This window comes from Sorghum bicolor, chromosome 6 (assembly GCF_000003195.3).
Source record: "Sorghum bicolor cultivar BTx623 chromosome 6, Sorghum_bicolor_NCBIv3, whole genome shotgun sequence".
NCBI lineage: Eukaryota > Viridiplantae > Streptophyta > Magnoliopsida > Poales > Poaceae > Sorghum > Sorghum bicolor.
The window spans coordinates 47,302,945-47,320,731 of record NC_012875.2 but is presented as its reverse complement, the minus strand read 5'-3'; the positions used below and the strand labels follow the sequence as shown (position 1 = coordinate 47,320,731).

General features: G+C 47.1%; 2 protein-coding genes and 1 non-coding gene across 3 annotated transcripts; 1 reads left to right on the top strand and 2 right to left on the bottom strand.

Moving 5' to 3' along the window:
• On the bottom strand, positions 321-393 carry TRNAR-ACG. Its single transcript has one exon. It is a non-coding gene; the product is annotated as a tRNA-Arg (tRNA).
• LOC8057457 (sugar transport protein 5) lies at positions 395-5,126 on the bottom strand. Its single transcript, XM_002446548.2, has 2 exons — positions 4,577-5,126; positions 395-1,697 (listed from the first exon to the last, which is right to left on the bottom strand). The coding sequence occupies exons 1-2, from the start codon at positions 5,033-5,035 to the stop codon at positions 615-617; spliced, it is 1,542 nt and encodes a 513-aa protein (XP_002446593.1). The 5' UTR covers positions 5,036-5,126; the 3' UTR covers positions 395-614.
• LOC8057455 (sugar transport protein 5) lies at positions 11,475-15,282 on the top strand. Its single transcript, XM_002447901.2, has 4 exons — positions 11,475-11,717; positions 11,851-11,994; positions 13,595-14,245; positions 14,333-15,282. Exons 3-4 carry the CDS (start codon positions 13,616-13,618, stop codon positions 14,648-14,650), a joined length of 948 nt encoding a protein of 315 aa, XP_002447946.1. The 5' UTR covers positions 11,475-11,717; positions 11,851-11,994; positions 13,595-13,615; the 3' UTR covers positions 14,651-15,282.

Sequence of the window (17,787 nt, the reverse complement as noted above, 5' to 3'; positions counted from 1 at the left end):
AAAATTTATACATCCCAATTGATGTCAAGTGTAAAATAGTATATATATATATATATATATATATATATGTAAGCCAGAAAGAAGGGTGAAATATAGTATGCGAAAGTGTTGTTTTTCTATATTTGTCTTAGCTCTGGACCTAAACATCCCAGTTGATGTTAAAGGTAAAATAGGGATACTAGTAGCCTGCCAATGTTCAGCCATGTACAAACTCTTAAAAAGGGCGAAATAGTAAAACATCAACAAAAATATAGGGTGAAATAGAAAAACATTCCAGTTGATGTTGAGGGTAAAATTGGACAAAAAAATTAAGAGAGAAACGACTCCGCTGGGGATCGAACCCAGAATCTCTGGTTCCGTAGACCAGCGCCTTATCCATTGGGCCACGGAGTCATTGCTGAGTAATCTATTATTACGTTCTACATGATCATAAAACCTCATTGACAACGAATGCTTAACCCTCTTATTGAATCTTGCATGACGTATTAGAAAACCCACGGACAAGAATATCCACACACACGACACAACTCTTCCCATATGACGTGACGAACACAGACAAAGTGAAGACAACACAAGCGTGTCACGTCCACAAGAATCCCCACATCAGTTGCTCATCAGGGGTCCTCGGCGGTCGTCTTTGCCGCCGCCGGCTGCACGAACCGTCTCCAGTACCAGTGGCCCTCCCAGATGGCGCCCATTGCCTCGAGCGGCACCCCCTTGGTCTCCGGCAGGAACGCGACGACGAAGGCGGTCATGACGGCGACCCAGGCGGCGTAGTAGATGAAGGTGGCGTACTTGAGCGTGCAGAGCATGGAGAGGAACGTCTGCGTGAGCAGGAACGTGGCGCCCAGGTTGACGGCCACGCTGATGCCCTGCCCCGCCGACCGGATCTCCACGGGGAATATCTCGCCGGGGATCACCCAGGCGAGCGGGCCCCACGACCACCCGAACGCCGCCGAGAAGACGCACGTCAGCGCCAGCACCGCCAGTGAGTAGGGCCTGGCCATGGCGGACTCGCCGTTGCCCCCGATCTGTGACCCCATGATCCACGCGACGGCGACCTGGCAGATGATCATGACGAACCCGCCCGTGAGGAGCAGCGGCCGGCGGCCGTACCGGTCGACGGTGACGGTGGACAGGAGCGTGGAGCCCAGGTTGACGGCGCCGAGGATGACGGCGCCCATGAGCGCGGCGTCGCTGCCGAACCCGGCCGTCTGGAACAGCACCGGCGAGAAGAAGGCGATGACGATGACCCCCGTGAGCTGCTGGAACAGCGGCACCGCCACGGCCATCGCCAGGTGGTGCCGGTGCTCCCGCGCGAGGATCCGCCGGAACGCGCCCTCCTCGTGGCCCCGCGCGGCGTCCACGGCGCGGGCCACGTCCTCCAGCTCCGCGTCCACGTCCGCCTTGCCGCCCCTGACGCGACGGAGCGCGGCGCGGGCCTCCTCCAGGGGCCGCCCGCGCACCAGGAGGCTGCTGGGGGTGTCCAGGATGAGCAGCGCGCCGGCCACGATGACGGCGGCGGGCGCCGCCGCTAGCCCCAGCGAGAGGCGCCACCCCCACGTCGGGATCCGCGAGGTGCCGTAGTTCACCAGGTTCGCCGCCAGGTTGCCGATGCTGAGGAAGAGCTGGAACCCCGTCGTGAAGGCGCCCCGCCACTTGGGCGGCGCCGTCTCCGCCAGGTACACCGGCGCCGCCTGCCATAGTGCCATGCATGCATTTGTCACGCAACGTTAGGCCTTTGTTTAGTTCCAAATTTTTTTGCGAAATGGACACCGTAGCACTTTCGTTTGTAATTGACAAATATTGTCCAATCATAGACTAAGGCCTTGTTTACTTCCTAAATTTTTTGCAAAATTGCTACAGTATCTCTTTCGTTTGTATGTGACAAATATTGTCCAATCATAGACTAACTTGGCTCAAAAGATTCGTCTCGTCAATTTCGACCAAACTGTGTAATTAGTTTTTATTTTCATCTATATTTAATACTCCATGCATACGTCTAAAGATTCGACGTGACGGGGAATCTGAAAAATTTTGCAAAAATTTTGGGAAACTAAACAAGGCCTAACTAGACTTAAAAGATTCGTCTCGTCAATTTCGACTAAACTGTGTAATTAGTTTTTATTTTTATTTATATTTAATACTCCATGTATGCGTCTAAAGATTCGATGTGACGGAGAATCTAAAAAATTTTGTAAAATTTTTCGAGAACTAAACAAGGCCTTAGCGCGCGTCTCGTCACACAAACCGTACGTGAGCGCCGTACGTTTTTTTGTCACGTACGTGTCGTGTCATCATGATGCATGCATCATCACAATTTACTGGCCTTGTTTAGTTCCGAAAAAAATTTCGGATTTCGGTACTGTAGCACTTTCGTTTGTTTGTGACAAATATTATCCAATTATGGACTAACTAGTATCAAAAGATTCGTCTCGCGATTTCCATCTAAACTGTGTAATTAGTTTTTGCTTTTGTCTATATTTAATGCTTCATGCATGTGCCACAAGATTCGATGTGACGGGGAATCTTGAAAACTTTTTTCTTTTTGGGTGAACTAAACAAGGCCACACTTGCAAAAGATAAAAACATGCGTACGTCATGCGTGTGAAGTCAACAGCCAGGATGTTAGAAAGTGACAGCCAACTACTCCAAGAAAGCCGGACGATGTCTGCATGAGGGCCTGTTTAGATTGAGGATGCAAATTTTTTGGGTGTCACATTGGATGTGTCGGAAGCAAAAAAAACAAACTACATAGCTCGTCAGGAAACTGCAAGACAAATCTATTAAGTATAATTAATCTATCATTAGCACATGTGGGTTACTGTAGCACTTAAGGCTAATCATGGAGTAAATAGGTTTAAAAGATTCGTCTCGCGATTTTCAATCAAACTGTGTAATTAGTTTATTTTTTATCTACATTTAATGTTCCATGCATGTGTCCAAAGATTCGATGGGATGGATGAAAATTTTTTGGATGAGTAACTAAACAGGGCCTCAGTGCAGCTACTGATCAAATGTACGGATGACGCGACCGAGGCATCACTATTCCATCAGGTCGGGGCTTGAGATGGACGTGCTGGCTCAAAACCGACCACTAGCCCTAGCTACCTCGAGGGATCGGTGAGCAAACGATGCAGGACTGCACGTCGCAACAACCTTTCCCTCCCCGTGCTACAGTATCAATTGCTTCATTTTGGCCAACTACTTTTCTTTGGGCCTTGTTTAGTTTCCAAAACATTTTGCAGAATTCTTCGTCACATCGAATTTTGTGGCACATGCATGAAACTTTAAATGTAGATAAAAATAATAACTAATTATACATTCATCTGTAATAATTTACGAGACGAATCTTTTAAACCTAGTTAGTCATTGGATAAAATTTGTTAAATACAAATAAAAGTACTACGGTCTCCATTTTGTAATTTTTTTTTGAACTAAACAAGGCACAGCACCTATCATCACTTGTCTTCTGAAGGAATTCCCGAGAGTATCCTACTACCAAACACGTTAGCTAGGCTTTGTTATTTTGTGAAACATAATATAATCGAATCACTTCAGTTCTAAAAAGAAATGCTACCATGTCAAAGTTCAAAACCACAATGGGACAATTTTTTACAATTTTTTGTGCAACGACATGTTTACTTTTCTATTTCCTGTCAAGAAGAACGCTAACTACTTGTAGGTACTAATATCTTACTTACATAATTACATAACCATAACTGGAGCTGTGGACCATGACTTTGATTATTGGGGATACTTGATAAAGTAGGCTCCGCTTCAGAGTTGGGTAGGTAGGTTCGACAACAACGTAACAACACACATCACCATAATACAAAGTGGACTTTAGGCTTTGTTTTGGATGTTATCGGATTTATCTCAATCCACATATGTTAGGGTGAATTGAGGTGTAATTTAGTTCAAGTTTCACTTCAATCCACTCTAACACATGTGGATTAATGTGAATTCAACTTGAGCTAAACAAGGCCTAATAAGGCTCTGTATACATCTCAATCCCTCCCAAACCATGTGGACTGAGGTGGATTTGTATGAAGCCAAACAAGCTCTTATTAGGTGTAAGTGTATTGGTTTCAAAATGCACACTAATTAAGGGCAAGAGTATGGGTTTTATTTGGCCATCCTATTTCAGCAGTGTAACGAAATGCAAATGGTGCTGTGCTGGTGGCTCTACTTTGCATATACTGCAGAGGCCCTTATGGTTATGTGTCACCGTCTACGTACACATGCTCTGCCAAAAAGTTGCCTATCATCTAAAGTTTGCTTAAGTTTATTTAGACTATACTCTTATGGAATTCTGTTCAATGTTATTTTTACCCAGATTATGGTAGTTCAGCCTATGTACAACCAAGTATCAACTTTTTAACTAAAAAAATAAGGAAAACCTAATAAGTTACAGGTTCAGTTTTAAAAAGAAACCTAAGCTACAGGGTCAGCCCTTAAATGATATATAGTGACTGAACAACTAGCTGAACTGTCATCTAGTGTAATACTAGTACTTGTTTGTTACGTATTAACAAAGAATTAAAAGAATGGAGTGCCTGCCGGCATGCAACACCTGGTTGGTAAAGCCGATGCCGAAGCCGAGCAGCATACGTCCGACGATGAGCATGGCGACGTTGACCGCGGCGGCGTTGACGGCGGCGCCGGCGAAGAAGAGCGCCCCACCCGCGAGCATGACGGCCTGCCTGCCGATGGCCCTGGTGACGCGGCTGGCGACGAGCGAGGCGGCCAGCCCGGCGAGGTACAGCGACGAGGTGAACGCCGTGAGGACGTGGCTGTCGTAGACGCAGTACTCGTCGCGGCGCGCCGCGGCCATCCGGCGCAGCACCCCGGGGAAGAAGCGCGACAGGAACGACTCCATCGCCGTCACGCCCCCCGAGATGCCGATGTCGTAGCCGAAGATGAGGCCGCCGGAGGCCGCCATGAGGCAGGTCACCACCACGGAGAACGTCACCCGCCCGCCGTAGTCCACGCACGCGCCGCCATCGGCCACGGCGAACGCGCCCCCGGCCATTCTTGCTTAGTCGCTGCTCGGAGTGCTCGCTCGCTTACCTACTACAGTAGCTAGCTACCACTCGTCACGGAACAGCTAGGCAGCGATATGCGATGCGTTAGCGGCCAGTACTGAGGTATTTTATACTACTGACTGACGAGTATACTGCATCAGCGATTCAACGTGAGCAAGTCGTTAGGTGAGCGCCCTCATTCCTTCACCAAACTGCTCGATTCTCTTGCAAGCCGCCACGGACCTCGAATATGCAAGTGAGAAGCTCCTACTCCTAGCTACCCCATGGATGGCGACGTTTGTCAGGGATGCGTTCGGCTGCCGTTTGTCAGGGATGCAGGGCGGCCGGACCGCCGGACCACCGGGCGTCGGATGACGTTTTTCTGTCTGCCTGTGGTTGGCACTTGACAGTTGAGGTACTCATCCTATGCCTTCTGCGGGGGCGCTCGTGGGTGGGGCTGACTGGGGTTGAAGGTACCGCGCGCCGGAAGCTCGCCGGGCGGTGTTGCTGCGCGCCTGCAATTTTGGAGAGAAGAAAACGGAACATTCTTCAGATTAATTGATGGGCCACCGGAACGCATTTTGGATAAAATTTAGCTTGTAGAAGGCATGGGCACCAACCGCAACACATTGGATAAAATTGGCCTGTCGAAGGCATGGGCACAATGAATAAATGCGAAAAAAAATCCTTTTATTGTCGTGATCGTTAAACTCCAAAACTAGATATCTTAGGCATGTACAACCCACAGACAAGTGGTTGGCTATAAGTTATTGGAATCTGACAGTGGCGAAGCTAGAACAAATTGAAGGGTGGTGTACTTGTCTTGTGGGTGCATATACTTTTATCAAGGATGATGCATATGTGATGAAATTTAAGCCAAACCTACTGTTTTTTTTCAAATTTGGGGTGGTACATCTGCACCCCCTAGACATAGTATACCTTCGCCCCTGGAATCCGACACACTGACAGTTAAATAGACAAAGTCGTACAATGAGCTGTCTATTTGACTATCTCTATGCTGTTTAATGCTTTCATGTATCTATGATCAAGTATAAATATGATCGCTATATACTATTTTGTGGCTAGCTAATCACATAGACCAGTATTTAACTCACGCTAGCAAAAAACGCTCATACTAATATCAAACGAACCTGAACATTCATACAGAAGTTAGAACTTCAGAAAAAGGCTGAACGTGGACCCATAATTTTCAGAACTTCAATAGAAAATAAGCTCCATTCAAGCTGCCGCAATCAATTAGTTCAATCTGATGAAATAAACAGGCAACTATATAACCTGAAAGACAACAGAGCTCATAGACAAATAGCATACTGCTTATATCAATATATAAATTACATGTTTGCCGTCACCGAATTAAGAATGCAGCTGCTAGACAATTCCATGTAGAAGAACAGCGAGAGCAGAGAAAACAAGCAACACAAAAGCAGAGTTTCAGAAAACTGAAATATAGTTGCAAGATAGATATCAAGAAAGGTAACACAAACCATGCTCTTCGTGGTGCCCAACGCGAACGACTTGTTGGCCATTACAGCTGCTCTACGAATCTTCGGCTTGGCGTCAGGTCTGTTCTCCAACCTTGACAAAAGTGTGGCCACCCCAATACATTGCTCCGATGAGGATGTTCAGCGAATTCAAGAACTGTTGGCTTGCCGTATGGAGGGGTTCCCCACCCGCTATCTAGGCATCCCGCTTTCAGTACGCAAACTAAAACGGTCCGACGAACAAGCGCTTGTCGATAAGGTGGCGGCATGCATCCCAGGCTGGAAAGGAAACTTGCTGAACTCGGCGGGGCGCACAGCGTTGGTCAAGGTGACGATGTCCGCCATCCCTGTGCACACCATGATCGGCCTCGGCTTGTCACGCTGGGCTGTGAAGTCCATTGACAAACTGCAACGGGCCTTCATCTGTACAGGCTCCGACGAGGCTGGGGGCGAGAAATGCAAGGTGGCCTGGATTAATGTGTGTCGACCCAAGGAGCTGGGAGGCCTGGGGATCTCCGACCTCACCAGAGTGGGGGTGGCGCTTCGGGTGCGATGGGTGTGGAGGGATCGAAGGAGAGGTATTGCTTGAGTGGCCGACGAACGCCCCGTCATGGCCCTGTTCAGTGCTGTGACTATCATCGGCCTAGGCAATGGTGAGTCCACCTTATTCTGGACCGATCGCTGGATCAATGGTTCCAGCGTAGAGGAGCTTGCACCATCCCTCTTCAGCGCGGTGCGTCTGAGGAAGAGGAGGGCAACGGTGGTGGAGGCGCTGCCGGGAAGTGCATGGGCGCGGCACATTGCTGGCCCAATTTCCCTGCAACTACTACTAGAGTTCAATCAGCTTTGCGACAGGCTTCAACATGTGCGCCTGCACCAGCGGCCGGACACCTTCCATTGGAAATTGACAGCGGACAAGGAGTACTCCGTAGCGTCAGCTTATGGGGCGATGTTCTTTGGCTCCACACCGATGCTCGGTGCCAAGCTCATCTGGAAGACGGCCGCACTGTCGAAGGTCCGCTTCTTCTTCTGGCTAGTCTTTCATGAGCGCTGTTGGACAGCGGATCGGCGTTTCCGGCATGGCCTACAACAGTCGAACATTTGTATTATTTGTGATCAAGCGCCGGAGACATTGGATCACCTGTTGTGCGGCTGCTGCCTCGCCAGACAAGTCTGGCATATCTGGCTATTGAAACTGCATCTGCAGATTCACGTCCCAACGGAGGATGGGTCGACAGTGGGCTGGTGGCTAACGTCCAGGAAATTGGTGCCCAAGAACCTGCGACAAGGTTTCGATTCTTTCTTCTTACTGATGGGGTGGTTGCTCTGGAAGGAAAGAAACGCGAGAACCTTCAACGATGTGGCTATGAACGTTGTCCAGTTAGCCGATGCGGTCGAAGTTGAAGCCAGTCAGTGGTGTTCGGCGGGAAACAACAGGCTTCGGATGCTATTTGCGGCCATCTAGTGCCTTCGGCCCGGGGTAGCTTTGAGGCTATCCGTGTATTCTCGTTAACGCTTTTGGTGTTTTCTTTGTGTTGTTCCGGTTTGGTAACCATGGTGTTACCAAGGGTTGTGGATTTTCTTTCTGCTTAATGAAAAACGCGTCGTATGACGTGCTCTTAAAAAAAGAAACCATGCTGATAAAATAGTTCACACACCCACGGTTCAAATCTTATCCATACTGACAGTCTGACATAAATGCAGGCAAAACTGGCAAGCGGCAGACATCTAATAATTGCTTGACATTGAAATTGAGGCCTTGTTTACTTCCACCCAAAATCCAAAAACTTTTCAAGATTCCCCGTCACATCGAATATTTACACACATGCATGGAGTATTAAATATAAACGAAAATAAAAACTAATTACACAGTTTAGTCGAAATTTACAAATCTTTTAGTCCATAATTGGATAATAATCACCACAAACAAACGAAAGTGCTACAGTGTCGTGAAAAAATTTCGCCAAGGAACTAAACAAGGCCTGAATCCGAACACTAAAATTGGATCTTATCACTAAAAAAAGAAGGATACCTACCATGTTGCATCTGAACACTGAAATGAGGAAGATGTTGGACTACCACCATCCGAGCCCCATAAAGCCGAAGATGGAGATGGAGAGAATGGAAATCCAGCATGCAGCGAAGTAGTTCCGGCGAAGTTACCACCGCCTTGGCTAGTAAAGCCACCGATGAGGGAGGATTCGGCCACGCCAGATGCAGTCATAGATGATGAACCTGATGCTCAACTGTTGCCGCTGTTGATGGGGAAGATAGTCGCCGCCGAGCCAGATCCGTGACCGATGGGGAACAGGCCGGCTGGTGAGCAAGATCTACGACCAACGGGGATGAAGCACACCGCCTAGTTGGATCCATGACCTGCTGCTTTTACCTTGCCCTTCCACCCCGCCGTCACTCCCAACACCGCCGAGGCCGCCATGCCTGTACTCTTCTGCCCTGAATCCGGTGGCCTCTGGTGGTGGTCCATCTCCCTAGAGTTGAAGATCAGCGAGAAGAAGGAACAATATATAGAGGAGGCGGTGGATTTGACGTGCAAAATCCATCTTCCGCGCGCCCTCAACTTCTTCGTGCGCGTGTGCCGTACTGGATCCTCCAGATCGTCGACTCGCCATACAACGTGACTCTAGATAGACGAGAGCTCCTTGGACCACGAGCCACGCTCGTTGTCTCGCGAAACGATAGGGACATCTCGTCTGCTTGTTTACAGGGTTCTTTTTGTAAAATAAACAACATACGAACAAGTCTTATAGCCCCGTTGTATATGCCCTTATCCCATCGACTTTCAAAACTGTATAAATTATCGCCCTACTCTGGTTAGAAGTGGTTTCAAGTCATTTCATCCTCTTTCAGTATAAAAAAATCAACTAATACTTGATAAGATTTTAAATCCACAAAGAATGTCTTTATGTTTGTGAATATTCCGTGGTAATCCTAAAAATATATTAGGACGTGAAAACCCCAAATAGAATAGAAAGAACTCATGAAAGGATCTAAAATGATTCAAAAATAGATTTAGCTTTAAAGATGGGAAAAGAACCCAGAGAATTTATAAAACATTCGAATTGATGTTTAAACATGTTTTCAATACTTTTCACACCATAGCACGAGATACAACTAGCATGAATACATTAAGGATTAAATGTATGTTGCATTTTTGCTTGTTGCATATCATATTTTTGTTGTGCAAAAATTTCAAAACATATTAAGACATCAATTAGAATGTTTGTGGATTTTCTAGATTTTTGGGATATTTTTTCTATTTTCCTAGAGCTAAATCTTATTTTCTGAAGCTTTGAGAGATAGGTACCCTCAATTCAATTAGTAAACTTATAGTCTCGTGTATGCTTCACATGGCTAGCGCTTAGAGACTTAGGATCTATATATATTGGTTCATGCAAATAAAAAAAATAAGTTTTTCCTATATAGTCTGGACATGTCCATGAAGCCCATGGAGCCTTGTGGATGGGCTTGGACCAGGTGTTTATTGGCCCAAAAAGCTGGATTGGGTCAGTCTGCCCATGGCCTGGATTGCGATTCACATCAGGCCGAACTCAGAACAATTTATTTATTTTCAAATGCATAATAAATCATCAGCAGCCTGGTCCGATCCAGACTGCTCATCCATGTCTGAATTTGATACCAAGCAGTAATTTAGGATTAGGCCTATGCATCCATTTTTGGCCTCTACTTATTAATCCATGCCCAGCAGATGCGGAAAGCTTTTCTTCCGAATATATGTTTGCACATCTGAGGTGTGCATTGTTCGTGTACAGCTTGATCAAACTCGCTATTATAAGCGAACAAGTTTAGCTATAGCCTGCCCATCTGAATTACCCATTTTCCTAAATTTATTATTCTATCGCACTATTAATCTAAAGAAAATAGAGGCATGTTCTTTGGTTAAGTGCCACTTTTAGGTATGAAACAACTGTGGAAGGTGAGCGCCCGCCGAGAGTGAAGCATTTCTTTTGGTTTGCACTGCAGGATAGGTGTTGGACAGCAGAACGACCCTGAAATTTGGCTTGCCGATGCTGATGCTAAAATGTTGTAAGAGAAAAAAATATTGTTCCTTTGGTGAAAAATACTACCGAGCGGAGAACAAGGTGTATACAATGTGTTTAGTTTGAGGGACGTACGCATGCGGAGTGGGTTCGTCTGGCACCTAGTCATCCGAGATGGTTTTTCAAAGCACGAGTTGATTCTACAATCTGCAAGATGGCGATCGGAGTGTGATCACATCCTGATTGGTTGCGTGTGCAGTCGAGAAGTGTGGTCATCCCTCTCTCTTTTCGATATATTTTCATCCAGCAGGGGGCCGGGCGTCCTCGGCCCAGTTGATGGATTCTATCGTCTCTGAAGCTGACCTCTGGTGCACAACACACGATAGGATTCAGAAGCTGCAGTTGCTGACTGATCTCTCTTTGCTATGATCAGTGCATGCATATTCGAGTAGAGCTAGAGCTTTTAGCTGCAGATCGAACTGTGACCGATGGTGATGTTTCTGTTTCCTGCGATTACCCTATAGTCTCGTTTCGCGTGGCTCTGCCTTGTATTGTGGTGCTATAGTTTCCCTTCCTCTTAAGTCGTCTTCAATGAAAAATGTGCGCAAGTATGAATGATCGAGGAAAATATGCATGTCCTCTCTCTCTCTCTCTCTCTCTCTCTCTCTCTCTCTCATCACATTAGATTAGATTCGGCTCTGTGTAATCCTGTTAAATTTGGTGCCTGTAAATTTTAGGTGGTGTCACGCAAAATCAATCATGTAGCTAGTAGTGCATCTAGGCCTGGCTAGTTTTTTATTCGTCATGAAGAGGAGTACTCGGCAGTGAAGCAAGATGCAGACACGCATGTGTTCCTCGTGACACAACACAAATTAAAAGGCACACTGTTACTAGTCAAAGCGCTCGTCGTCAATTTGTATCTTGTGGGAGGCAGGGAGTGGTCCAGCAGTGTGTGCTTGCTGCTTGGGCGGATAGGTAGGCTCTTCGTCGGCCTCCTCTCGCACTCAAGACTCATCAGCTAGCCGTCTCTCTTCAGTCCCCTGGACACGCTAGCTAGGCTCCGGCCAAGAGGAGCAACCGGAGAGGGCTGCGTGTGTACAACGTACGGCGGCGACACAGAAGCGGCGGCGCTACCGCACGGCCGCGGGTGACAGGATGCACCGCCGCAGGTAAGACGAGCCCACCAGCGAATTGGCATGTGCCAAGCAGCACGGGCTTTTTCTGATTTATGGATGTTACTAGTACCGTCCAAAAGCTAGCGCTCATGCATGTTCTGTTCTGCCATCTATCGTCTTCTTGCAGCTCACGGCCGGGGACTAGCTAGTAGCTAGCCAGCCGCCAAGGAGCCGCCGTGCCATCCAGCTCGCCGCTGGCCCATTCATGACGAATCGCTGCGGACAGGGCTGGTCGCCGATGGCGCGCGCACAAGGGTAGAGCGACAGAGAGGTGAGTAACAATGTTGACCAATTACTTATGAGTCAAATAATTAGTTTAGAAAGAATTTTATTGGCTATGATGATATTTTTAATGGCAATTTATAAATAACTAGTTGTATGAGGTATAAAAATAATAATAAAAAAGTAGCACTTTTATTAGCTATTAAGGAGAGAGATCAAATAGCTAGCGACTCCTAAATACCTAATCTAACACGATCTTCTAGAAATACTCCTTTCACATAACTCTCTACTATAGCGTTTATTTATTCTTATTTATATGTCTCATCTAGTTAGTTATTTGTAAATTGTCATTGATAACCAATAGAGTTCCTCCTAGATTAGCTATTTAAAAACCATTGGAGACACCCCTTAGATATAGATAATGAATAGTATAATTGCTAATACTATTTCTTTATAAACACATGGTCAAACTGAGGGAAAATTCGACTTGGTCCAAATCGAAGATAATATTCTTTATATACAATTCTCTATTTGTATACTCTTGTACCTTTGGTTGCTTCAGTTCGAGTTGATACAAAACGAGTTAGCAGCAAATGGTAGTGGCGTAGTGCATTAGGGAGGGTTCAGGAATCAGGATGAGCAGATAAGAGACCTGTTGTCAGCCAATGGGAGTGTCGAGAAACAAGATTGCCCTGGGCCACGGCCCACAGGGTCAGATTGACTGAGCCCAACAGCCTCGGTTCTTGTCCTGTGGTACAGCGAAACAACTGAGCACGAGTTACTTCGCTACTAGAACATGCGGCTTTCCTTTCCTTATTACAAAATTGGTAGACTCCGTCTTGAAATATAATGGATAGGTATTATCATCCGTGTGATTAAAGGGAATTACATGACAAATACCAAATTACAATATATATTATCTATTGAATTTGTGTCTTCTGTTTCTCAAAATTTCTTATATTTACATGTATGTATAATAAATTTTGAATGCCCCTCTCTATATTCACAGTATAAAATAGATTTTAGGAGACGTGTCCAAGTGTAACCTTCTCCTAAATAGGTGATGATTTTCGTAAACGGTCATTTTATTTAAAGAGGCCATAAAGAATAACGCCTCTAAATATCGATTAACAGTAAAAAAGCTCTTATTTGGGTCAAATCCATTAGGTCCAATCTAGCCCACTTAGTATTCAGAGCCCACTTAGTAAACCATAATCAGTCACTATAATTCAGGGACCAAAGGCTCTAAATACTATAATGCATAATCCTGATTATAGTTATCTTATACATAATTGAGATTCTAATAATAAGATCCAAACAACAGGCCCTTATTGGATGAGTGATAGATAGTTTAATATGTTGATGGATAGTGCAAAATTTAGTTGAGGGATAAGCAAAAAATACTGTCTAACGGCTTGGTTCTATAAACACATGAGTCACTCCCAATACATGTAGATTGGAGCGAAAAATAAACTAATTTTGACTTCAAATCCTCTCATTCTCTCACCATGCCTACTACGTATATTGGAAGGGACTATCATGTTTTCAAACAAGGTCTAAGTGGCTCTACATGATGAACACTTCTCTTATTTTTTTCTCCTTCTCTATATATATACTGAACATTAACATTAACTTTGTGAATTTGACAGGGCAAGCTAGCGTGTGGTGCCATGATATTCCAGGCCCTGTGTGGCTTCCTTCCATTTCTGGATGCCATCAGTGATTCGGTGACCAATCTTCACAGCTCCATTGCCTTCGAGGGCCCTGTTTACAGTAGGCAGTACGTCAGTGGTCTCAACGACAACGTCGACAACGATGAAGCTAAATCCACCCGTGTCATCGAGGACGACGACAGCGACGACGCGCTCGTCTGGCAGCTCTGCTGGACGCTAGATTTGCTCGACACGAGCCACGCCCACGTCGACCTTGTGTTCCCGTGCGCGTGCCGCGCACACACTGCAAGTGTTGCCGGCAGCAGACCCAGGAGCAGGAGCAGCCGTGGCGGCAGCTCGCTGCGGAGGCTGGCGGCGACGGAGCACCTGACGTACGCCGTGGTGGTGGCCACGCTGCAGGTGTTCCTGCACCTGACCCGCGCCAACATCACCGCGCTGTTCCTGCCGATGCTGGCGCAGGCCACTGGCGGTGGCGGCTGCGGGCGCAGCAGCGCCGCGCAGATGATGGGCGACGCCGTGGTGGTGGTGGTGACCACCTGCGGCGTCGTCGGGTCCGCACTCGCCGCCAGGGAGCTCGGCCGGGAGGCCATGTGCGCCATCAGCGGCGTCCTCGTCGTCCTCTGCCAGGTACGTGCTCCGTACATACATACAACAGATGGACATGGTGGCAAGCAAGCACGAGACGGCCGGTGACGACTGTTTCTGTTGTGGCAGGTGGCGGTTCCGGCGATCATGGCGGCGCAAGCGGGGCTGAGCCTGAGCCTGAGCGGCGGCGGCGGCGGAGCGCGGATGGCGGGCGGGCACGCGGCGGAGACGTTGGCGCTGGCGTGCGCCGTGTCGGGCGGGTTCGGCTGGGCGTGGGGCGCGCAGTTCTGGGCGGTGCCGGGCGAGGGCATCCGGTCCGTGGGGCAGGCGGGCGGCGCGGCGCTGGGATTCGGGCTCGGCTTTGCGCAGATGCAGTGCTTCCTGCTCACGCTGCGCCAGCTCAAGCACGCCGCCTTCGCGTACTACGCCGTCTGGATCTGGTCCTGACCCGCGCGCCGTGACCCGCACGACGCCGCCGGCGGGGCCGCGCGCGGCGAGCCCACGGCGGCGATATGATGCCGATGCGCGCGTGCGGTGCATGTATGATCCGAATTCCGATGCATTGACAGGCGGCACGCACGCAGCATGCATCGTCAGGGAATAATGCATGGGCACCGTTTTGGGAACTTTAAGGAGCCTGGTCCTGCCTGCCTGCACGATGCTTATCGTATCTGCACGCACGCTAGCTGCAGCTGTGATCGCGCCGGATTATGATATGGAGATGGATGGAGACCCGAGTGTGGCGGCACCAGGCTGCTGCTGCTGCAGCACTGGACACTGGTAGTATTCGCTGCACTCGATCGCCCAGTCGCCCGGCAGCTTCAGCTGATGAAGCGACGACACGCACATCCATTTTCTCTCGCTGTACTGCATCGTTCGAGCCAATGAACTTGGTATGCATGCATCACTATGGTAGCTAGCCTGTGTATAATGGCATACAGATTTGCTCAAAAAAATAATAATAATGGCATACAGGATAGAGACGTCGTCGTATCCTTTTTCAGGGTGGTGCGTGCACCGTACATGTTACATGTATGATATGGTCCTTACTCCGTCAAAGATGTAAAGTTTGTGGATTACTGGAGTGATCAGGGATTGATATCTTTTCAAGAAATAGCGACTGCATATATATATTTTTTTAACATATATATAAGGAAACACACACACACACACCTGCAGGAGAAATTACTACATACATGCACTAGTAATAATAGCATATTTGGTTATCGAGTCGGAGTCACAGAGGAGGGGTAGTCTTAGTTATAGTTTTATTTAGGATTATGCTTGTTAAATCTATGCTTTATCTATAACTAAGTTATACATCATACAATAAGTATAAATTTTTTTTGCTATAGTTCAAGCATACAATAATTAGCCCATCTAAAAATATTACCATAATTATACCATACAACCTGCAGTTATGAATTATTCTAATTAATTACAGAAAATCATAGATATAAAACTACATAAAAAGTTTATACTAAAGCATACCATATTATATATTCATTGTGTAGACCAATTCATATGGAGCCCAACAAAATTGGATTATCCATTTTATGATTTTCTATGATTTATTATGATTTTTCAAAGATTTAGCCGAAATAAAAAAAGACAAAACTGCTTCACTGTAGCAAAACCACCGTCTAAAACCGTCTGTGGGGGTTATTTGGCCAGTTTTATAAAGTTTAGGAGGTAGAATATCCGTTTTTATATAGTTTTGGGGTGAAATAGTCCATCCTACATAGGTTGAGAGGTTATGTAGAATTTTTCCACCAAGAAAAATAAGACCCAAAGTGTCTATTTTATATTGTTGATGAAACTAACTCGCTGAATAGGCATACAAGCAGTGGCAGAACCAAATTTTTTATTAAGGGGGGCTGGGCAAACATGATTACATCTCATAGGTATGGTAAGTATATACCAAATGTATGTCTCAATATATAACTTTCTCAATACTTGTACATATTTAGTTAGTATTCATAACAAAAAAACATAATATTATGACAAAAAATCATAATAAATTGATGATTTACTATACTATGTATTAAAATTTTATTGGATATTAACAATTTTCATATTTGGATAGCCTACATTTAGTTTGATATTCACATAACACCATATGATCAGCTTTATACTCAGTTTCTAATCCCTGCCTACAACCATGTATGGAAATCAAGCGTGGGCTTGGGTGCCATCTCACCATTGCGTTGGCTACCCCGCGTCCTTTTCCTCCTCTGCCAGAGCCGCGACACCCTATGCTCTCCCCCGATGCTGGATCTGCATCCATCAAGGATTATGTAGAGGAGATGGCTGGTGCCGGATCTCCACTAGTTGCTCGATCGGCTCTGCTCCACAGGAGGGGAAAAGGGTAGGCCGAGCAGGAAGAATGCCGGGAGTAGGTGGGGAGAATGGCGCGAGGATTGGGATGGAGGCACGCCTCTTGATAGAGCTAGAGATCCATGAAATGAAACGAAGCTCTCAGGACGGTTGTCATCCCGTTTTGAAGGACTTGGAAAATTGTGCTTGCTCATTTCATCCTCATGTAACATTTATTTTCTCTCTCTGTGGGGGTATAAACCCCTATACCCTTACGGCTAGACTTGGGCCAGGAGACTTGGCCCATTACGAGACAAGCTCAAAGCTTGATCCGACAGCTTGGAGTTTCACGCAAGGGAACAAGCCGTGAAGATCAAGCTGGATTCTAGTCGGTTAGAATAGGAATTGATATCGAACTATCTATGACAATTGTAACCGACTAGGATTAGTTTCCAGATCTGTAACCTTGCCCTCCGGACTATATAAGGAGGGGCAAGGGACCCCCCTAGGACACGATTATTCTCTCAACACAAATCAATACAATCAGACGCAGGACGTAGGTATTACGCCAACTCGGCGGCCGAACCTGGATAAAAAGCTCGCCCGTGTCTTGCGTCACCATCGAGTTCGTAGTTTGCGCACCGTCTACCGATAAACTACTACCGTGGGTATACCCCAAGGTAGACTGCCGACCAGCTTTCGTCGACAGTGGCGCGCCAGGTAGGGGGTGTGCGTACAACTTCTCCGACGAACAAGATGGTCATAGTTATAGCTTCCGCGGCCGTACCTGAAGGCCTCACGTTCACCGTCGGCCAGATCACGTGGACGACGCGCGGCGGTGGTCTCACGACCACGGTTTCGGAAGAAACCCAGATCCAATCTCGGATGACGTCGCCTCCGACCACTCGGATGACGGCACCGAGCGCCCGACCACCACTCCCACGCTACAAGAGGAAGGAGGTCGACTGCTCGGACCTTCTCCAAGCACTTGATCGCGCTGATTCCAAGCTACTCAAAGCTTCCCAACTGGTAGATGGGATCTCGGGCCAGCCTGATCAAGCCGCTTTAACGGATTTTTTCAAATCCCACCGACCAACTCATGTCGTTACACACGAACGGCTGAGAACGTCTCTGACAATAACCTCAACTCCCTCAGGACGATTCGTCAAGCTTGAGGCTAACCCGGAGGAGGATCACCCATGCGGTCTGAACAACTCGGCCTCCCTCTACTCACGGCACGTCCAATCCCTTTTCAACAAGGCGGGTCG

Excerpts from the sequence above, each read along its gene's own strand:
- LOC8057455 (XM_002447901.2), top strand. The coding sequence starts at position 13,616 with ATGATATTCCAGGCCCTGTGTGGCTTCCTTCCATTTCTGGATGCCATC. Across the intron at positions 14,246-14,332 it reads TCCTCGTCGTCCTCTGCCAG|GTGGCGGTTCCGGCGATCAT; the intron begins GTACGTGCTCCG and ends CTGTTGTGGCAG.
- LOC8057457 (XM_002446548.2), bottom strand. The coding sequence starts at position 5,035 with ATGGCCGGGGGCGCGTTCGCCGTGGCCGATGGCGGCGCGTGCGTGGAC. Across the intron at positions 1,698-4,576 it reads GCATCGGCTTTACCAACCAG|GCGGCGCCGGTGTACCTGGC; the intron begins GTGTTGCATGCC and ends GCACTATGGCAG.